The 16,740-nt window shown below is 36.6% G+C and overlaps 1 protein-coding gene across 1 annotated transcript in view; it reads left to right on the top strand.

The window, feature by feature from the left end:
• Positions 1 to 16,242, top strand: part of HOMER1 (homer scaffold protein 1) — a 141,089-nt gene extending 124,847 nt beyond the window's left edge. Inside the window, exon 9 of the mRNA XM_032156975.2 lies at positions 12,844 to 16,242. Coding sequence (XP_032012866.1) covers positions 12,844 to 13,032 — 189 coding nt within the window. The 3' untranslated portion in view covers positions 13,033 to 16,242. The remainder of the gene's footprint in view (positions 1 to 12,843) is intronic.
• Positions 16,243 to 16,740: the final 498 nt, after the last annotated feature.

Genomic DNA, 16,740 nt, shown 5'->3' on the forward strand with positions numbered 1-16,740 from the left:
AAATCATAGCACTCACCATAAGTCCTTTTTCTGAAGTTTCCACAGTGATCTCTTGGTTGGATAAATCTCTTGGTTGGATAAAGCTTATCTTCTTGTGGATGGTTGCAAAAGAGCTCTTAGATACATACTTTCTGAGATCTTGCTTATTTAAACTTTTTTTTTCTCATATATTCAGTATTGGGGTGACAGCTTGGCAAGATATTTAATATAAAATCCCTGGTTCATAATTCTCTTTCATTGAGTTACTTGAAAATGACACTCCATTATTGCCTTGTTTTGTATATTTCTTTTGAGAAATCTGATTCCAGTCTGATTCTCTTGCCTTACAAGTTTTGGACTCATTTTACTTGTGTGCCCTGAGGATTTTTCCTTTATTTTTTAAATAAAGTTTAAATGATATACTAGAATATTTCACAAAATTCATTGTTGAGGGTGTTTCCCCAAGTACACAGTGGGCCTTTTTAATTTGTATATCCAGGTTTTTCTTTATTTCCAGGAAGTTTTCTTGCATAAAAGTTTTAAATACTAGTTCTGTTCTAATGTGTTGTTTTTCTTCTTCAGGAGCTCCAATTTTATGTAATTTGATTTTGTCTTTTGCAACCTCTTTCTATTTTCTCTATCTCACTTTCATTCTCTAGGATTATTTAAAATAAGAAGTAATAATTGAATTAAAAATAGTTTTATTCAAATCTATTTTTCCTTGGGTCCTTATAACTTGGTTTTCATTTCTGATAGATTTTGCGTTTTTCTTCTGTTTCTCTCATGAGTTCAATCAACCTTTCTGTTCTTTGGAGTTTTGTTTGTTTTACCTATTTCTATTCTAAGTTTTTCAATATATAATTTCAAACTTGTTTTTAAATGCTTATTTGAGAATATTTAGTTCAGAGTGAAATATTGAGTTAGAGTTTTCTTCTGCTTCGTAGTTGGTTTTGGGCAGATTCATCTACTCAAGTGTTTTTAGTATTTTCTATTTTCTATTTCCTTTTATAATAGTTTGTGTAGACGAAGATTGCTTACACATTTGCATTTTGTGGATAGAATAGCAGTTGGGGGTGGTTTATAAATTGTTAGTTCAAAAACATCCTCTTTTGCAGAGACAATCAGAAGAAAGATTCTGTGTCCTTTAATAGTTTTTCTTTGGTCTTAAATTTTCTTTTCTTGCTTATATTTCCCTTTACCCCACAAGATTCCTTTCTCTTCCTTTTATCTTCTGCTCTTTGGAACTGTCTTCAGCCTTTCTAAGACTACTTCCTCAAGTTTCGTTTATACTGTTAAGTTCCTTTCTTATAGTCTGCTCTGGTTTTCTAGAACTTTTTTTTCAGTACTCTGGCATTCACACTGGTAGTGGTTTTCTCTTTCTTGGGGTTACCATAGTTTAGTCTGAGCCCTTTTGTTCTCTACTCTTCTGGGCATTGCCCCCACAACTCTGCCTTCCCTTTTGCAAAGGGTTAGAGTGAGAGCTTGAGAAATAACTCTGCTGGAAATTGGTGCTTATATTTTCTAATTAAAGGCAACTTGATGTTTGTATTGTTCTGTACCTTCTAGTTATGTCGAAATCATGGAATTTGCACGCCTTTGTATAGTTTATATAGTTTGGGGAGGATAGTTGGTAGATTGCAGTGTACACAGTCACTATTGCCTTGGCTGCCCAGAAATCTATTCTGTTTACCTCTTTATTGCCAGCATCTTCCTTTTAGAATGTATGTCCTATTAAAACAAGAACCATCTTTGTTTTATTTACTACTTTATCCCCAATACCTAGTACATAGAAGATGTAATTGTTGAATAACTGCTTCAAAATGTGTGTATGTTTTACTCATTTTTCTATTAAATTATTCATACTTGTTTTGATTATTTATAGTTCCTATTATATAGAAGGTTAACAGTCTTATAGGGCAATAATACATCTTATTCATAAGAGCTTCAGATGTATATCAGATGTCAATTTTTCTACAGCTTTTATTTAGATTAAATGATGCAAGATTTAAATTTATAGAAAATTAAAGCTGGGTTTAGTACTGTAATCCCAGTACTTTGGGAGGCTGAGGCAGAAGGATTGCTTGAGACTAGGAGTTTGCAACTAGCCTGGGCAACATAGTAGGACCCTGTCTCCACAAAAATATTTTAAAAATCAGCTGGGCATGGTGGTGTGCACCTATAGTCCTAGCTACTCAGGAGGCTGAGGCAGGAAGATCATGTGAACCCAGAAGGTTGAGGCTGCAGGGAGCCATGATTGCACCACTGCACATCTGGGTGACAGAATGAGACCTTGTGAAAGAAAGAAACGTGTACGTCTGGGTGACAGAATGAGACCTTGTGAAAGAAAGAAAGAGAGAAAGAAAGAAAAAGAAAGGAAAGAGGAAGGAAGGGAGGGAGGGAGGGAGAAAGAAGGAAGAGGGGGAAGGGGGAGGGGGAGGTTCAGAGAGGGAGTGAAGGAAGAAGGAAAGGGAGGGAAGGAAGAAAGGAAAGGAAGGAAGGAAGGGAGGGGAGGAGGGAGGGAGGGAAGGAGGAAGGATGGAAATTAAGCTGATCTGGTGCCATTGGTGGTATTCACAATTGTTATTTAATTTTCTTTTAATCGTAGTATTTTAGGCTCTTTAACAAATAGAGAGCATAACCTCCTGCCCAGCAGGATTTTATACTTTGTTTTTGCCTTTGTTTCCTTTTATTGATAGATAATATTTTACATATTTATGGGATACATGTGATAATTTTTACATGTGTAGACTGTGTAATGATCAAGTCAGGGTGTTCGAGGTATTCAGCTCCTTGAGTACTTACCTGTGTGTTGGTAATATTTCAATCCCTCTCTTATAACTACTTTGAAATGCACAATATATTGTTGCTAACTATAGGAACCCTAGTCTGCTATCAAACATTAGAACTTATTTCTTCTATCTAACTGTAAATATATATCCATTCACCGATCTTTTTTCATTTTCTCCTCGCACCATCATACCTTTCCCAGCTTCTGGTAACCATCATTCGATACTCTATGTCCATGAGATCAAGTTCTTCAGGTCCCACATATCAGTAAGGAGATTCAGTATTTGTCTTTCTGTGCCTGGCTTATTTCACCTAACATGATGACCTCCAGTTCTATCCATGTTGCAGCAAATGACATGATTTTACTCCTTTTTAAGGCTGAATAATATTCCATTGTATATATACCACATTTTCTTTATCCATTTATCTGCTAATGGACACTTAGGTTGATTCCCTGTCTTTGGTATTGTGAATAGTGCTGTGATAAACATCCCAGTGTGGGTATCCCTTTGATGTCCTGATTTATTTTCCCTTGGACATATATCCAGTATTGGGATTACATGATTGTATGGTAGTTTTTTTATTTTCAGTTTTTTTAAAAAAAATCTCTAATAGTTTTTAGCAGTTGTACTAATTTACATGAATCATTGTGTAAAAGAGTGCCCTTTTCGCTATATCCTCACCAGCATCTGTTCTTGTCTTTTTGATGATAGTCATTCTAGCCATTCAATTCTGATGTTATCTGAAAATAATGATAATAGCCATTGTAATCGCAGTAAGATGATAGCTTTTTTTTTTTTTTTTTTTTGAGATGGAGTCTTGCTCTGTCACCCAGGCTAGAGTGCAGTGGCGCAATCTCGGCTCACTGCAAGCTCCGCTTCCCAGGTTCATGCCATTCTCCTGCCTCAGCTTCCTGAGTAGCTGGGATTGCAGATGCCCACCAACATGCCTAGCTAATTTTTGTATTTTTAGTAGAGACGGGGTTTACACCATGTTGGTCAGGCTGGTCTGGAACTTTTGACCTTAGGTGATCCACCTGCCTCAGTCTCCCAAAGTGCTAGGACCATAGGCATGAGCCATCGCACCTGGCCATAAGATGATATCTTATTTGGTTTTTATTTGTATTTCCTTGACGTTTAGTGATATTGAGCATTTTTTAATATACCTGTTAGCCATAATATGTCTTCTTTTGAGAATTCTCTATTTATGTCCTTTGCCTATTTTTTTAGTGGAGTTATTTGTGGTTTTTTGTTGAGTTGTTTGCATTTCTTGTATATTCTGGATATTAGTCCCTTGTCAGATGAGTAGTTTGCAAGTAGTTTCTCCCATTCAACAGGTTGTCTCTTTGTTGATTGTTTCCTTTGCTGTGCAGAAGCTTTTTAGTTTAATATAGTCCCATTTGTCTATTTTTGTTTTAGTTGTCTGTGTTTTTGAAGTCATAGACATAAAGTCTTTGCCTACACCGGTGTCCAGAAGTGTTTTTTTAAATGTTTTCTTCCAGTAATTTTATAGTTTTAGGTCTTACATTTAAGTCTTTAATCCATTTTGAATTGATTTTTATATATGGTGAGAGATAGGGGTCTCACCCCATCTATGAGGGAAAAGCTTTTCCTCATTCACTATGATGTTAGTTGTGGGTTTGTCACTTAGGCTTTTATTATCTTGAAACATGTTCCTTCTGTGCCTAGTTTTTATCATGAAGTGATGTTGAATTTTATCAAATGTTTTTTCTGCATCTATTGATGATCATATTTTTTTCCTTCGTTCTGTTGATGTGATGTATCATTTATTAATTTCTCTGTGTCTTGTTTCCTTGGTATAAATCCCATTTGATTATGGTGTATCATCTTTTTGATACACTGTTGAATTCAGTTGGCTGGTATTTTGTTGAGGATTTTTACATCTGTGTTTATCAGGGATATTGGCCTATTGTTTTCTTTTTTGTTGTGTCTTTGTCTGGTTTTTGGTATCAGAGTAGTGCTGGCCTCATAGAATAAGTTAGGAAAAGTTCCCTCCTCTTCAATTTTTATGGAATAGTTTGAAGAGGATTGGTATTAGTTCTTTATTGTTTTGTAGAATTTGGCAGTGAAGCCCTCTGGTCTTGTACTTTTCTTTGTTGGGAGACTTCTTACTACTGATTCAGTCTTGCTACTCATTATTGGTCTGTTCAGGTTTTCTATTTCTGATTCAAATCTTGGTAAGTTGTAAGTTTCCAGGAATTCATCCATATCCTCCAGGTTTTCCAGTTTGTTCATGTATACCTCATGATAGTCTCTCGTAATCTTTTGTGTTTCTGTAGTGTGAGTCGTAATGCTTCCTTTTCCATTTCTGATTTTGTTTATTTGGGTTTTTCCTGTTCTTGGTCTAGCTAGTGATTTATCAATTTTGTTTATCTCTTCAAAGAACCAAATTTTTGTTTCATTGATCCTTTATTTTTTTGTTTTGTTTTTTGATCTTTGTTTTGTTCTCTTCTGATCTTTATTATTTCCTTCTGCTATTTTGGGGTTTGGTTTGTTTTTTGTTTTTTTTTTTTGCTTTTCTAGTTTCGTGAGGCACATTGTTAGATTGCTATTTGAAATCTTTCTACTTTTTTGATGTAGGCATTTATTGCTATAAACTGGCCTCTTAGTACTGCTTTTGCTTTTGCTGTGTCACATGGGTTTTGGTATGTTGTATTTCTGTTTTCATTTGTTGCAAAATATTTTTTAATTTTCATCTTAATTTTCTCATTGACCCAACGGTTGCTCAGGAGCATGTAGTTTAATTTTCATGTATTTGTATACTTCCAAAGTTTTTTTTGGTATTGATTTCTGGTTTTATTCCATTGTGGTCTGAGAAGATAATTAATACAATTTCGATTTTTAAAAATTTGTTGAGGCTTGTTTTGTGGCTTAACATATGATCTGTCTTTGAGAATGTTCTATGTGGTAATGAGAAGAATTGTTGTATAAGATGTTCTGTAGGCCAGGTGAGGTGGCTCATGCCTGTAATCCCAGCACTTTGAGAGGCCAAGGTGGGCAGATCACAAGGTCAGGAGTTCGAGACCAGCTGGCCAACATGGTGAAACTCCGTCTCTACTAAAAATACAAAAATTAGCCAGGCATGGTGGTGGGCAACTGTAGTCCCAGCTACTCGGGAGGCTGAGGCAGGAGAATCACTTGAACCCGGGAGGCAGAGGTGGCAGTGGGCTGAGATCGCACCATTGCACTCTAGCCTAGGCGACAGAGCTAGAGTCTGTCTCCAAAAAAAAAAAAAAAAAAAAAAGATGTTCTGTAAATGTCTGTTAAGTACAGTCTGTCCAAGGTCCAGTTTAAATCCAATGATTCTTTGTTGATTTTCTGTCTAGATGATCTGTCCAATACTGAGAGTGGGGTGTTGAAGTACCACACAAATTACTGTATTGGAATCTATCTGTCTTTCAATCTAGTAATATTTACTTTGTGAATTTAGGTGTGCCAGTGTTGGGAACATATATATCCTCTTGCTGGATTGATCTCTTTATCATTATATAGTCACTTCATGTTTTCTACTGTTTTTGGATTAAGGTATATTTTATCTGATATAGGTATAGCTACTCCTGTGTACTTTTGGTTTCCATTTTCATGGAATATCTTTTTCCATACATTTACTTTTGATCTGTAAGCCTTTTTACAAGTAAAGTATGTTTCTTGTAAGCAGCATACAGTTGGTCATAACTGTAATCCATTCAGCCAGTCTATATCTTTTAAGTGGAGAATGTAATCCATTTTCATTCTAGGTTACTATTGATATTTGAGGTTTTGTTCCTGTCACATTGCTAATTGCTTTCTGGTTGTTTTGTTCTTTGTTCCTTCCTTTTTATCCTATTGTTCCTCATTGTGATTTGGTAGTTTGATGTAATGATACCATTTGAATCCTTTCTCTTTCTTATTTGTGTGTTTGCTTTAACAATATTGTATACTTTCATGTGTTCTCAGGATGGAAAATGTCATCCTTTCATTTCCAGACTTAGATCTCCCTTGAGCATTTCTTGTAGGGCTGGTATAGTGGTGATGAATTCTTTCAGCTTTTGCTTTTCTGGGAAAGACTTTATTTCTCGTTCATTTACAAAGGATAATTTTACTGGATGTAGCATGCTTGGATAGCAGTTTTGTTTTTTGTTTTTTCTTTCAACACTATGAATGTATCACCCCATTCTTTCCTGGCCTGTGAAGTTTCTGCTGAGAAATGCCCTGTTGGTCTGAAGGGGGTCCTTTTTAGGTGACAAGATGCTTATCTCTTGCTCTTTTTAGAATTTTGACTTTAGACAATTTGACTATAATGTGCCACAGAGTAGACCTTCTTTCATTTTATCTGTTTGGGGATCTCAGAGCTTCCTGTATCTGGATGTCTAAATATCTTGCTAGATTTGGGGCATTTTCATCTGGTATTTCATTAAATAGGTTTTCTACCCTTTTGCTCTCTCTTCACCTCCTGGAACCCTGATAATTTGCATATTTTATGGCCACTTTATGGTGTCTTGTATGTCACAAAGACTTTGCTTATTCCTTTCTGTTACTTTTTCTTTATTTTTGTCTATATTATTTCAAAAGACTTGTCTTTGAGTTCTGAAATTATTTTTTCTGTTTGATCTGGCCTATTGTTGAATCTTTTGAATTCAGTTTTTTATTTCATTCAGTGAATTCTTCATTTCCAGAATTTCTGTTTGATTCTTTTTTATAGTGTATATCTCTTTAGTAAATTTCTCATTCATAGCCTGAATTATTTTTCAGATTTCTTTGTACTTTTTTTTTTGGAGATGGCGTCTTGCTTTATGCCCCAGGCTGGAGCGCAGTGGCATGATCTCAGCTTATTGCAACCTCCACCTCCGAGGTTCATGTTATTCTCCTGCCTCAGCCTTCAGAGTAGCTGGGATTACAGGTGCATACCACCATGGCCAGCTAAATTTTTGTATTTTTAGGAGAGACAGGGTTTCACCATGTTGATCAGGCTGGTCTCAAACTCCTAACCTCAAGCAGTCTGCCTGCCTGAGCCTCCCAAAGTTCTGGGATTACAGGCGTGAGCCACTGCACCTGGCCTCTTTGTGTGTTTTTTACAATTCTCTTGTATCTCACTAAGCTTCTTTGGAATCAATAATTTGAATTCTTTTGGGGGGACTTTATGAATTTCATTTTGATTGGGATGTGTTGCTAGAGAATTATTCTTTTCCTTGGAAGGTGTTACATTTCATTGCGTTCTCATGTTTCATGTATTCTTACACTGATATCTACACATCTGGTGTAACAGTCACTTTTGCCAACTTTTAAAATTTGCTTTCATAGGGGAAGATTCTTTCCTGTAGATATATCTATGCTATTGGATGCGCAGGGCACTTTGGCTTTGATTCTGAGTGTGTTCAGTAGCATGGTCTCTGTATGATTTCTTTAGCTGTAAATAGCATCAATAGTACCTGTGATTTTCTTAGTGGCTTAGGGTGCAGTTAGTGGAGGCTGTGTTGAAGTTTTGCTGGGGACTGGGACACCAGGTGGGCCAGTCTTTGGACCCTGATGGTGGCACCAGTGGGCCAAGTATGCCTGTCCTTAGGCTCCAGGGCTGTGTATGCTTGCACCAGTGTTAGCAGTTCCAGGCAAGCTGATTTTTGGGTCTCCTGGTGTCTTGCAGGCCAGTAGTGGCAGCAGTGCAAGGGTGGGTGGGTTCTCCGACCCCTGGGCAACTGGTGTAGTATGGACGATGGCAGTGGTGGGACAATCCTGTGTGTCCCTTGCAGTGCATGCTGGTGTTGGCAGTGGCTGCAAAGGGCTGGACAGGCCATTCTCCAGGCCTGCAGGTGGCATGTGCAGGTAGGTGCCAGCTGTGGTGGTAGCAGCCAGGAAGGTAAGCCCAACCTTATTCCCCTGGGAGGAGTGTTTAGGTGCCAACATTGGTGGACTGGGCTGGGCAATCCCTTCACTCCCCCTACCCCCCGATTATATGCTGTGACATGGAGGGGATCAAAGCCAGGCCAATTAGGCTAGTTTTCAGGCCCCCTGATGGTATGTGCAGGTGCCAGCCATGGTAGGTAGGGGCAGGGCAATCCCCAGGAATGCTCACATTGTTGTCCTGCTGCTCAGGAGGACAATGCCACCTTCACTGGTAGCAGCCTTGGCTGATGTGTGGGAAATGTGCACGCCACTCATGCCTCAGCCCTGACGATGGTAGCCTGTGCCTCGATGGCACTCAGCCTGGGTGCAGTAGCCTGCAGTCACTTGCACCTAAGCACTGGGTGTAACAGCCCATGTTTCTCTTGAGCCTTAGCTACAGCACTGCTGGGCTCTAGGACACTGCAGTTTATTGGAGGTGGGTCTCTAAAATGGTGCCTTGCTGCAGCTTAGGTCTCGGGTTGTGTGGCACCCAGCGCTAGTGCTCTCCCGAGAGCAGTGCTGTCACACAGTCTCCCAGCAGTGTTAGTTTCCAGTGCCTGTGAGGGCCAAGAGATTTTCCCATGACTAGGATTGCAGGATTCATGGTGGAAATACGGACCACCGAGGTTCTCTTACCCTTTATCCATATTGGGGAATCTCAGCTCCCCACCAATCCTGGCCAAGCCGACTTCCTTCTTCCTTGCTTTAGGTATTTCTTGTCACTTTTTCTGTTGAATTCCAGGGTCCTGTCTTGGATGATCCATTTGAAGTATGATTAGTCACTATTTCGGTTCTTCTTAGTAGAGAAGGCAAGTACAAATTGCTTCTAGTCAGCCATCTTGAATCCTCTCCCACCTCTTAAAGCACTCAGAAGGGAGTTGATGATTCCGGTCTACTGTGCTTTATCAGGGCTGAACAATGCCTCCCTCTAGTTGCCGCTGGTGTGTGCCTTACATCAGTAAAGGAAAAGAGGGAAATAACAGAGTCAAAATGATAATGAGCAGAAGAATGAGTTTGGAAGGAGAATGAAAGGCAAGGCCGGGCGTGGTGGCTCATGTCTGTAGTCCCAGCACTTTGGGAGGCCGCGGCAGGACGATCACTTGAGCCCAGGAGTTTGAGACCAGCCTAGGCAACACAGTGAGACCCCGTCTGTACAAAAAAATAACAAATAGAAAGGCAAGAAGGGGGGAAAGGTTGGTTGGAAAATATGGACAAAAGGTGCTGAAGTTATTGTTGTCAGAATATGTGTATATAAAATTCTGTTTGTAATATATATATATTCTGTCTGTAATATGTATTTTTTTATATATATATATAAAGCAGAGAATTTTATATACATATATGGACAAAAGGTAGACACCTAAGAAGTGCCACTCACCATGGCTTCTGTTACATCTTGGCCCCTGTGCCCTAAGTTGTCTATTCTTGCTCTAGGAACATATTCTCTTTGCCTAAAAATAGACTAGCACCATCAAGCAGTGTATTAGGTCCTTTTTGTTATCTAACTAGTAAAATTCCTGCAAACAGAGAGATGCTTAGAGTAGGGGATTCATTCTAGAGAGAATAACACAATTTTATTAGCTGAGGGAATTTTGTGTTTTGCCTGCTTCCATTGAAAATGTTTGGCTGTTTCATTGATTGGCAAGGAAACAAGGAAGCCTTTCATTTTTAGGAGGGCTTTGGAGGGCAAACTGGGTGGTGCCTGGTGAAGTGGATGTCTGCTAGTGAATGACATTTGGTCTATTTTTATAGTTGGAAACATTCTACCCTTAAGCTTATTGTTTAAGCAGGCAAGAGAGCATGCTGTGCAGTCATGAGTGGAATTTTTACATTTGATCTCAGGATCTGTGTCCTCCCTCATAGTTAAAACCTCCATGTGTTTGGCTTCTGAATTTATAAATATTTCATTAGTTTCAGATTCTCCTCTCAATTTACTTATCTTGACCTTGCAGATTAACCAAAGTGAAAAGATTAGAAACATACCTGGCTAACATCTAACAGTCAATAGTTTGAGATTCGATTCCTTAAATTCTTCCTTTAAAAATCATTATAGCTGCTTGATTCCTTTCTTATATTTTCCCAGGCTCTTGCAACTCATCTGTAGCATCCTTGAGCCTTGTCAAACCACTGACAAAGATAACCCAGAGTTACTACTTTTTAAATGTATTCGAGCCAATTTCCTTTTTTTTTTTTTGAGACAGAGTCTTACTCTGTCACCCCAGGTGGCTGGAGTGCAGTGACGTAATTTCGGCTCACCACAACCTCTGCCTCCTGGTTCAAGCCATTCTTCTGCCTCAGCCTCCCGAGTGGCTGAGATTACAGGCGCCTGCCACCATGCCTGGCTAATTTTTATATTTTTAGTAGAGACGAAGGGATTCGCCATGTTGGCCAGGCTGGTCTCAACCTCCTGACCTCAGGTGATTCGGCCTCCCAGAGTTCTGGGATTACAGGCGTGAGCCCTGCCCCAGTTATTTTTCTTGAAAGTTTAATTTTTACATTGTGAGAAAAATTTAGTTTTTAATTTTTTTTCATTCTTTATCCAACTTGAGAGAAAAATAAATTTTTGGAAAAAAGTGTCCATAATTTCAGCACCAGAACTATTTTTTATTTCCTACTTCTACATTAATTCCTAGTGTTTGTCCTCATGCATACGAATTTTTGCCAGTTTCAGTGAGCTACTTTATATTCTGTTCTTTTCATTTAACATTTACCAGATTGTCTTTCAGTGATCTAATTTTTTTTTTAATTTCCACTGTCCTTTAGACTTGATAGAATTCCTTTAGAGATTAACATTTAAATAATGTATTACCATTTTGAAACATCTTATTTTCTGAGGCTATCATGTTGTGTAACTAACATCAAGATATTTTCGTTGTCCCATATAGTTTATATATCTTAATGTAATTTGTGTCAGTCACTTAGTTTCTCTCAAATGTAAAAGTGAGCTTTCCAGAAAGGATATATAACTTTCAATTCATTGCTTATCTAAAATGTAATAGTTGGCTTTCTCCCATTTTTCTCAATCTGATTTTTTAACCAAAATGAAATCATTAGCTTGATTTATGTCATTTTATTTTTTTAGACTCACTTTATTATATTTGTCACATTTAGAGACATTTTAAAGGCAATAATAGGCCAGGTGTGGTGGCTCACGCCTGCAATCCTAGCACTTTGGAGGCCGAGGTGGGTGGATCACTGGAGGTCAAGAGTTCAAGACTGGCCTGGTCAACATGGTGAAACCCCGTCTCTACTAAAAATATAAAAATTAGCCAGGTGTGGTGGCGTGTGCTTGTAATCCCAGCTACTTGGGAGGCTGAAGCAGGAGAATGGCTTGAACCTGGGAGGTGGAGGTTGCAGTGAGCCAAGATCGCACCATTGCACTCCATCCTGGGGGACAGAGTGAGACTGCATCTCAAAAAAAAAAGAAACAAAAAAACAAAAGCAGTAATAACTTCTAAATATTTTTAAGTGTGCCAGAGTTTATTCTGTCAAAAACAAATCGTTTAGTGTTTTTTTGTTGTCATGAACATTTGATTTCCTTTTGTCACTTTTTTCCCTTGGTTTGCAATATATTAGAACTGTTAACTTATAATTCGCTAATATGTACAGTTATTATGTATCTTCACTACAGTTTCTAGCAATTGAGTGATACTCGCTGCATATACATTTATTTGATATTGAGGCAAAGCAAAGAATAATTAACATATTCAGAGGATCCTAAAATCACATTTCAGAGAGTTACTTTCTTGTCTAAATCTTTCTCTAGAGTTGCCAGTAAACAGAAAAAGTTAATTTCTCTCTCTTTCTCTGCCTGCTTTCACCTGTGATTGCTAATAGTTATGCATTAGGAGAAACAGGTGGACAGCAATAAAAATGACATCTAAGTGATCCATAAATAGGTCTTCAAGCCTGTCTTGGTATTTGAAGTACCTAGAGTGTTGCCTGGCACAAAATAATGAGTCAGTAGATTTTCGTTGAGTAGTTAGATAGATTGATAACCAAACCAGTCATTAAAATCGTATTACTCTCTGGGATGGCCAAGTCTAAAATCTCCTTAAATTGTGCTAAATTAAGATTCTGAAGCTCATCCTGACAGTCAAACTGCATTGATTACCACAATATTGGTAATAACAGAGAGTTATATTGTTTTCTAAGTGATGAACTGACATATGTACCTGTTACACTTTTGTTTCTGAAGGAAGTAGAAATTCGGAACAAAGACCTGGAGGGACAACTGTCTGACTTAGAGCAACGTCTGGAGAAAAGTCAGAATGAACAAGAAGCTTTTCGCAATAACCTGAAGACACTCTTAGAAATTCTGGATGGAAAGATATTTGAACTAACAGAATTACGAGATAACTTGGCCAAGCTACTAGAATGCAGCTAAGGAAAGTGAAATTTCAGTGCCAACTAATTAAAAGATACACTGTCTCTCTTCATAGGACTGTTTAGGCTCTGCATCAAGATTGCACACACACACAAAAAAATTTGAATATCACTCCTCCAGGAGGAGGATCTTTTGAAAATTGGAATTGTATATTTCAGTGTAAATTTTAGAATCCAGCTTGTAGCTAGTTGGGGAAAAAAGAGATGAGAAACTTGAACTACAAATTACCTCCATGTATATTATTGGCCATAGTTAACTAGAAAGTTATAAATAGACACTTAATGCAATCTTTTTTCCTGATATTAGCCAATGGGAGAATTAACAATGTCTAGGTCACATCCCCTTTTTGTGTTCAACACAGTGAAGATTATCTGCTTTTTAAATTAATTTATTTACGATATCTAGAGCTGTGTTTTGTGCAAAAACTTAGTGATGAAAGCCTGTCTTTTGTTGTAATCTGAATAATTTCTCAGGATATTTTTGCACTGCTGAAAAGCAGTGCCATTACCAATTAATTCTTGCCAGGAGTGAGAGAGAGCTGTATCTTTAATTGAAATATACTATAACTGGGTGTATAGAGTTCTTCCCTTTTTTGTGCTGGAAGATATTTCACTCTGGTGACTACTCTGGTACACTCTGGTGTTCTCTAATCTTGTCTGTTGTATAGTTTACTTTTCCATATTGATTCCATGTATTTATGAGAAGATATTGTCTCCCATTTTATTACACATTTTAAAGCCAACTAACGAAGGCAGCTGAGTCCCTCAGAAATTTTTCTTTTTAAATTTCTAATAAATTTGACACACAGTACTGAAATACAGCAGCCCGTCATTAACGGTCTGGTCTAGCAATGTTAAGTATATTTACAGAATATGCAGTTACATTTATTTATATATTTTGCAAGAAATCTTTTCTGAATGATCAATGCATTTCAATTTACGAATAATAATGGTTATTGGGGAACTGTTTATTATAGATAATTTTAAGGTGTATAGCTATTTTAAAGGGGGTCCATTTACATCAAACAGCCGATCAGAGGACTCTATCTAAATTGTGATCGTGGCAGATAGAGATGGAGTTGTGTACTCTATCTGGCTCTACCCATCAATCACATCTTGATTCAAACCTCACAAGGCAATATTCTGAACTGTTAACTAGGTATTTCAAAACAGGAATTAAATTCAATAGGCTCTTCTCAGTGAACAGGTTTTAATGTTGTTTTGATGTAATTTTAAAAGACTTTTAGCAAACATGCATTTCTTTATATATTTCTTTTATGAAGCTATTTTAAAAGTAAGCCAAGTGCTGTCTAGTCTGCTTATAAAGTAGGAATTGCATCAGAATACATATATTCTTGCTGTACAATGCCTGTGATGTTGAGGAGGGTTCTTTTTTAAAGTGTATGCTTGAGTATCTGACTCTATGGAGTCTATAAATGCACTGACTTCTTGTTTGTACCCCAAAATGATCGAATTGTTAAGTACAAAATTAAGCTAATTAACCAATTTGTAACCATTTTTTCACTCATAAACAGCTACTCAATACTAGACAATTTTGTTTTTTATGTATGTGTATGTACGTAAATACATACATATTAATTTACATTAGAGTGAAAAATAAATGGTTTGTTTCTGAAGTTAGTTTCTAAAGTGAATTTTCAGGTGTCTCTGAAAAATTTATAACAAACAATCATCATGTATTATATGTGCTGTAACATCATGTACGTTACCTCCATCTATTTTAGGATATTTTCCTCACCTATATATTATAGGGAGAATAATTTAGATACACATGCTCAGAGCTGAGATATTTCTCTGATAAATCAGGTAACAAAGTGTATTTGATTGATGGAATTTTGAAGTAAATGTGATTTTTATCCATCAGTTTCTGAGTAACAAAGAGCACCAAGTTTTAATTTAAATAGGGGATTTAACACTAGGGATCAGGGAGTTTAGTTACGAAGAGTTAAAAGAATTTTAAAAAGTGTAAGCTGTTGAAATGGCAAGTGAATTATTTTAATGATGTAATAAAATATTTTTAAATTTTGACATAGTGATCATTTAATGAAAAAACTCACCAAAATGTCTCCATTTGAATTGTATTGATAATGTGGGACATATGTGTAATTCAATATATACATATACCCATATGTATATACAGAAAATTATTTTTAATACTTTCCTACTGATATGAAATTTAAAATTGGAAATTTTGTGAGTGTTTTTCTTGTCCAATAGAGCCTAATTGTTTCCTTTTTTAGTGATTTAACAATCTCTTGAGGGCTGCACCTTTAAATTCCCAGATTGTCAATAGACATGTACAGTATATGGGATAAGGTGGACACAAGTGCAAATATAAATAAGATCTTCTTAAGACTTTTAACTATTCATTTACAGTAGGAGAGTATGTAGAAATCATCATCCACAAGTCATAATTAGGTTGTGTGCCTACTGTAGTTTTTTCCATTTCTGTATTATATAAACATTTGCATATTAAAATTTGATTTTTCCCAGAGACAAGTATTATATACTGTATCTATATTTAAATCAAACTGTGGTAATATATTTCTCAGAAAATAATGTTGGGGACTATAGCCTGAACATGTGGACTTGAAGCGACATGGAGGAGGAGGTTGATCCCGTTGTGTATAAGTTAATATGTGACAACTATTGAATCTTGTACAAAAACAAAAATTAAAAAAAAAAAAGAAAAGCAAAAATACAGTTTTTATTTTGAAATACATTTGTTCTCTGGAGAATGTACTTTATCTTTTTTTCATCCAGTCTTTTACAGATATTTAAAAGCATTTAAATGATGACAGCATTTACTTAAATCTTTCAGGTGCTACTGGATTTTGCATTAGTGTGTTATGTTGTGAAATCCTAACTTTGACATAAAAGGTTTTATAAGTATTCCCCTGCCTGGAAAATTAGTTTTGTTCTCCTCTCTCTGTCTTTCTCTTTTCCACTTTCTTTCTGCAGACTAAAACATGCTCACGAAGTTGCATCTCTCCTTGTCTCTGTAGAAGATCTCCAGTACCATCATAGATTTGATGTTCTGCTGTCATTGAACTGTTGGGAAGCAGTTAGAGGAAAAGCTTACTTTTTTTTTCAGGTGGAAATAAAAGGAACACTCAAGCCACCACCACCACTACCTTTAAAAACTAGTTTATTTGCCCTGTTAAAATTAAATGTATTCTTTAACACATGGGCTACAGTCTCCCATGTTTTTATTTAACTGAAGCATATACACTTCAGTCACTTATCTCCTTGTGGTCCTGATTTTGTCAGTACTGGAATGGGAGGCAGGTTGGGGAAAGTTTGTTTGATGGCAGTGGATTCTTACTGTTGTTTTAACCATTGCATTTGTTTGATATCAAATGATTTTGACATTCTGAAATTCTGTGCTTGAAGTCATGAAATGATTTTCATTGAATTTTTGCCTCCTAAATGTATAGCATGAAGTAAATTAATTTATACAAAATTTTAAGAAACCTTTCAGGTAAGAAGTAGTTGAGATTGACACTTTTAGAAAATTTCTCAATTTCTAAATTTAGAAATTACTAGAAAAAGAAAGGATGTGTCATTCACCTTACTCCAAATTGCAAAAGTGTATTTTTTCCTAATATTCATGTTAAATTTTACCTTAAAATTTTTATGATAGTTTTTCTTCATGAGAAACTGATATATAGATGTCACGCAAATACAG

The sequence above is a fragment of the Hylobates moloch genome, unplaced genomic scaffold (genome assembly GCF_009828535.3).
Source record: "Hylobates moloch isolate HMO894 unplaced genomic scaffold, HMol_V3 SCAFFOLD_6, whole genome shotgun sequence".
In the NCBI taxonomy this organism is placed as follows: domain Eukaryota; kingdom Metazoa; phylum Chordata; class Mammalia; order Primates; family Hylobatidae; genus Hylobates; species Hylobates moloch.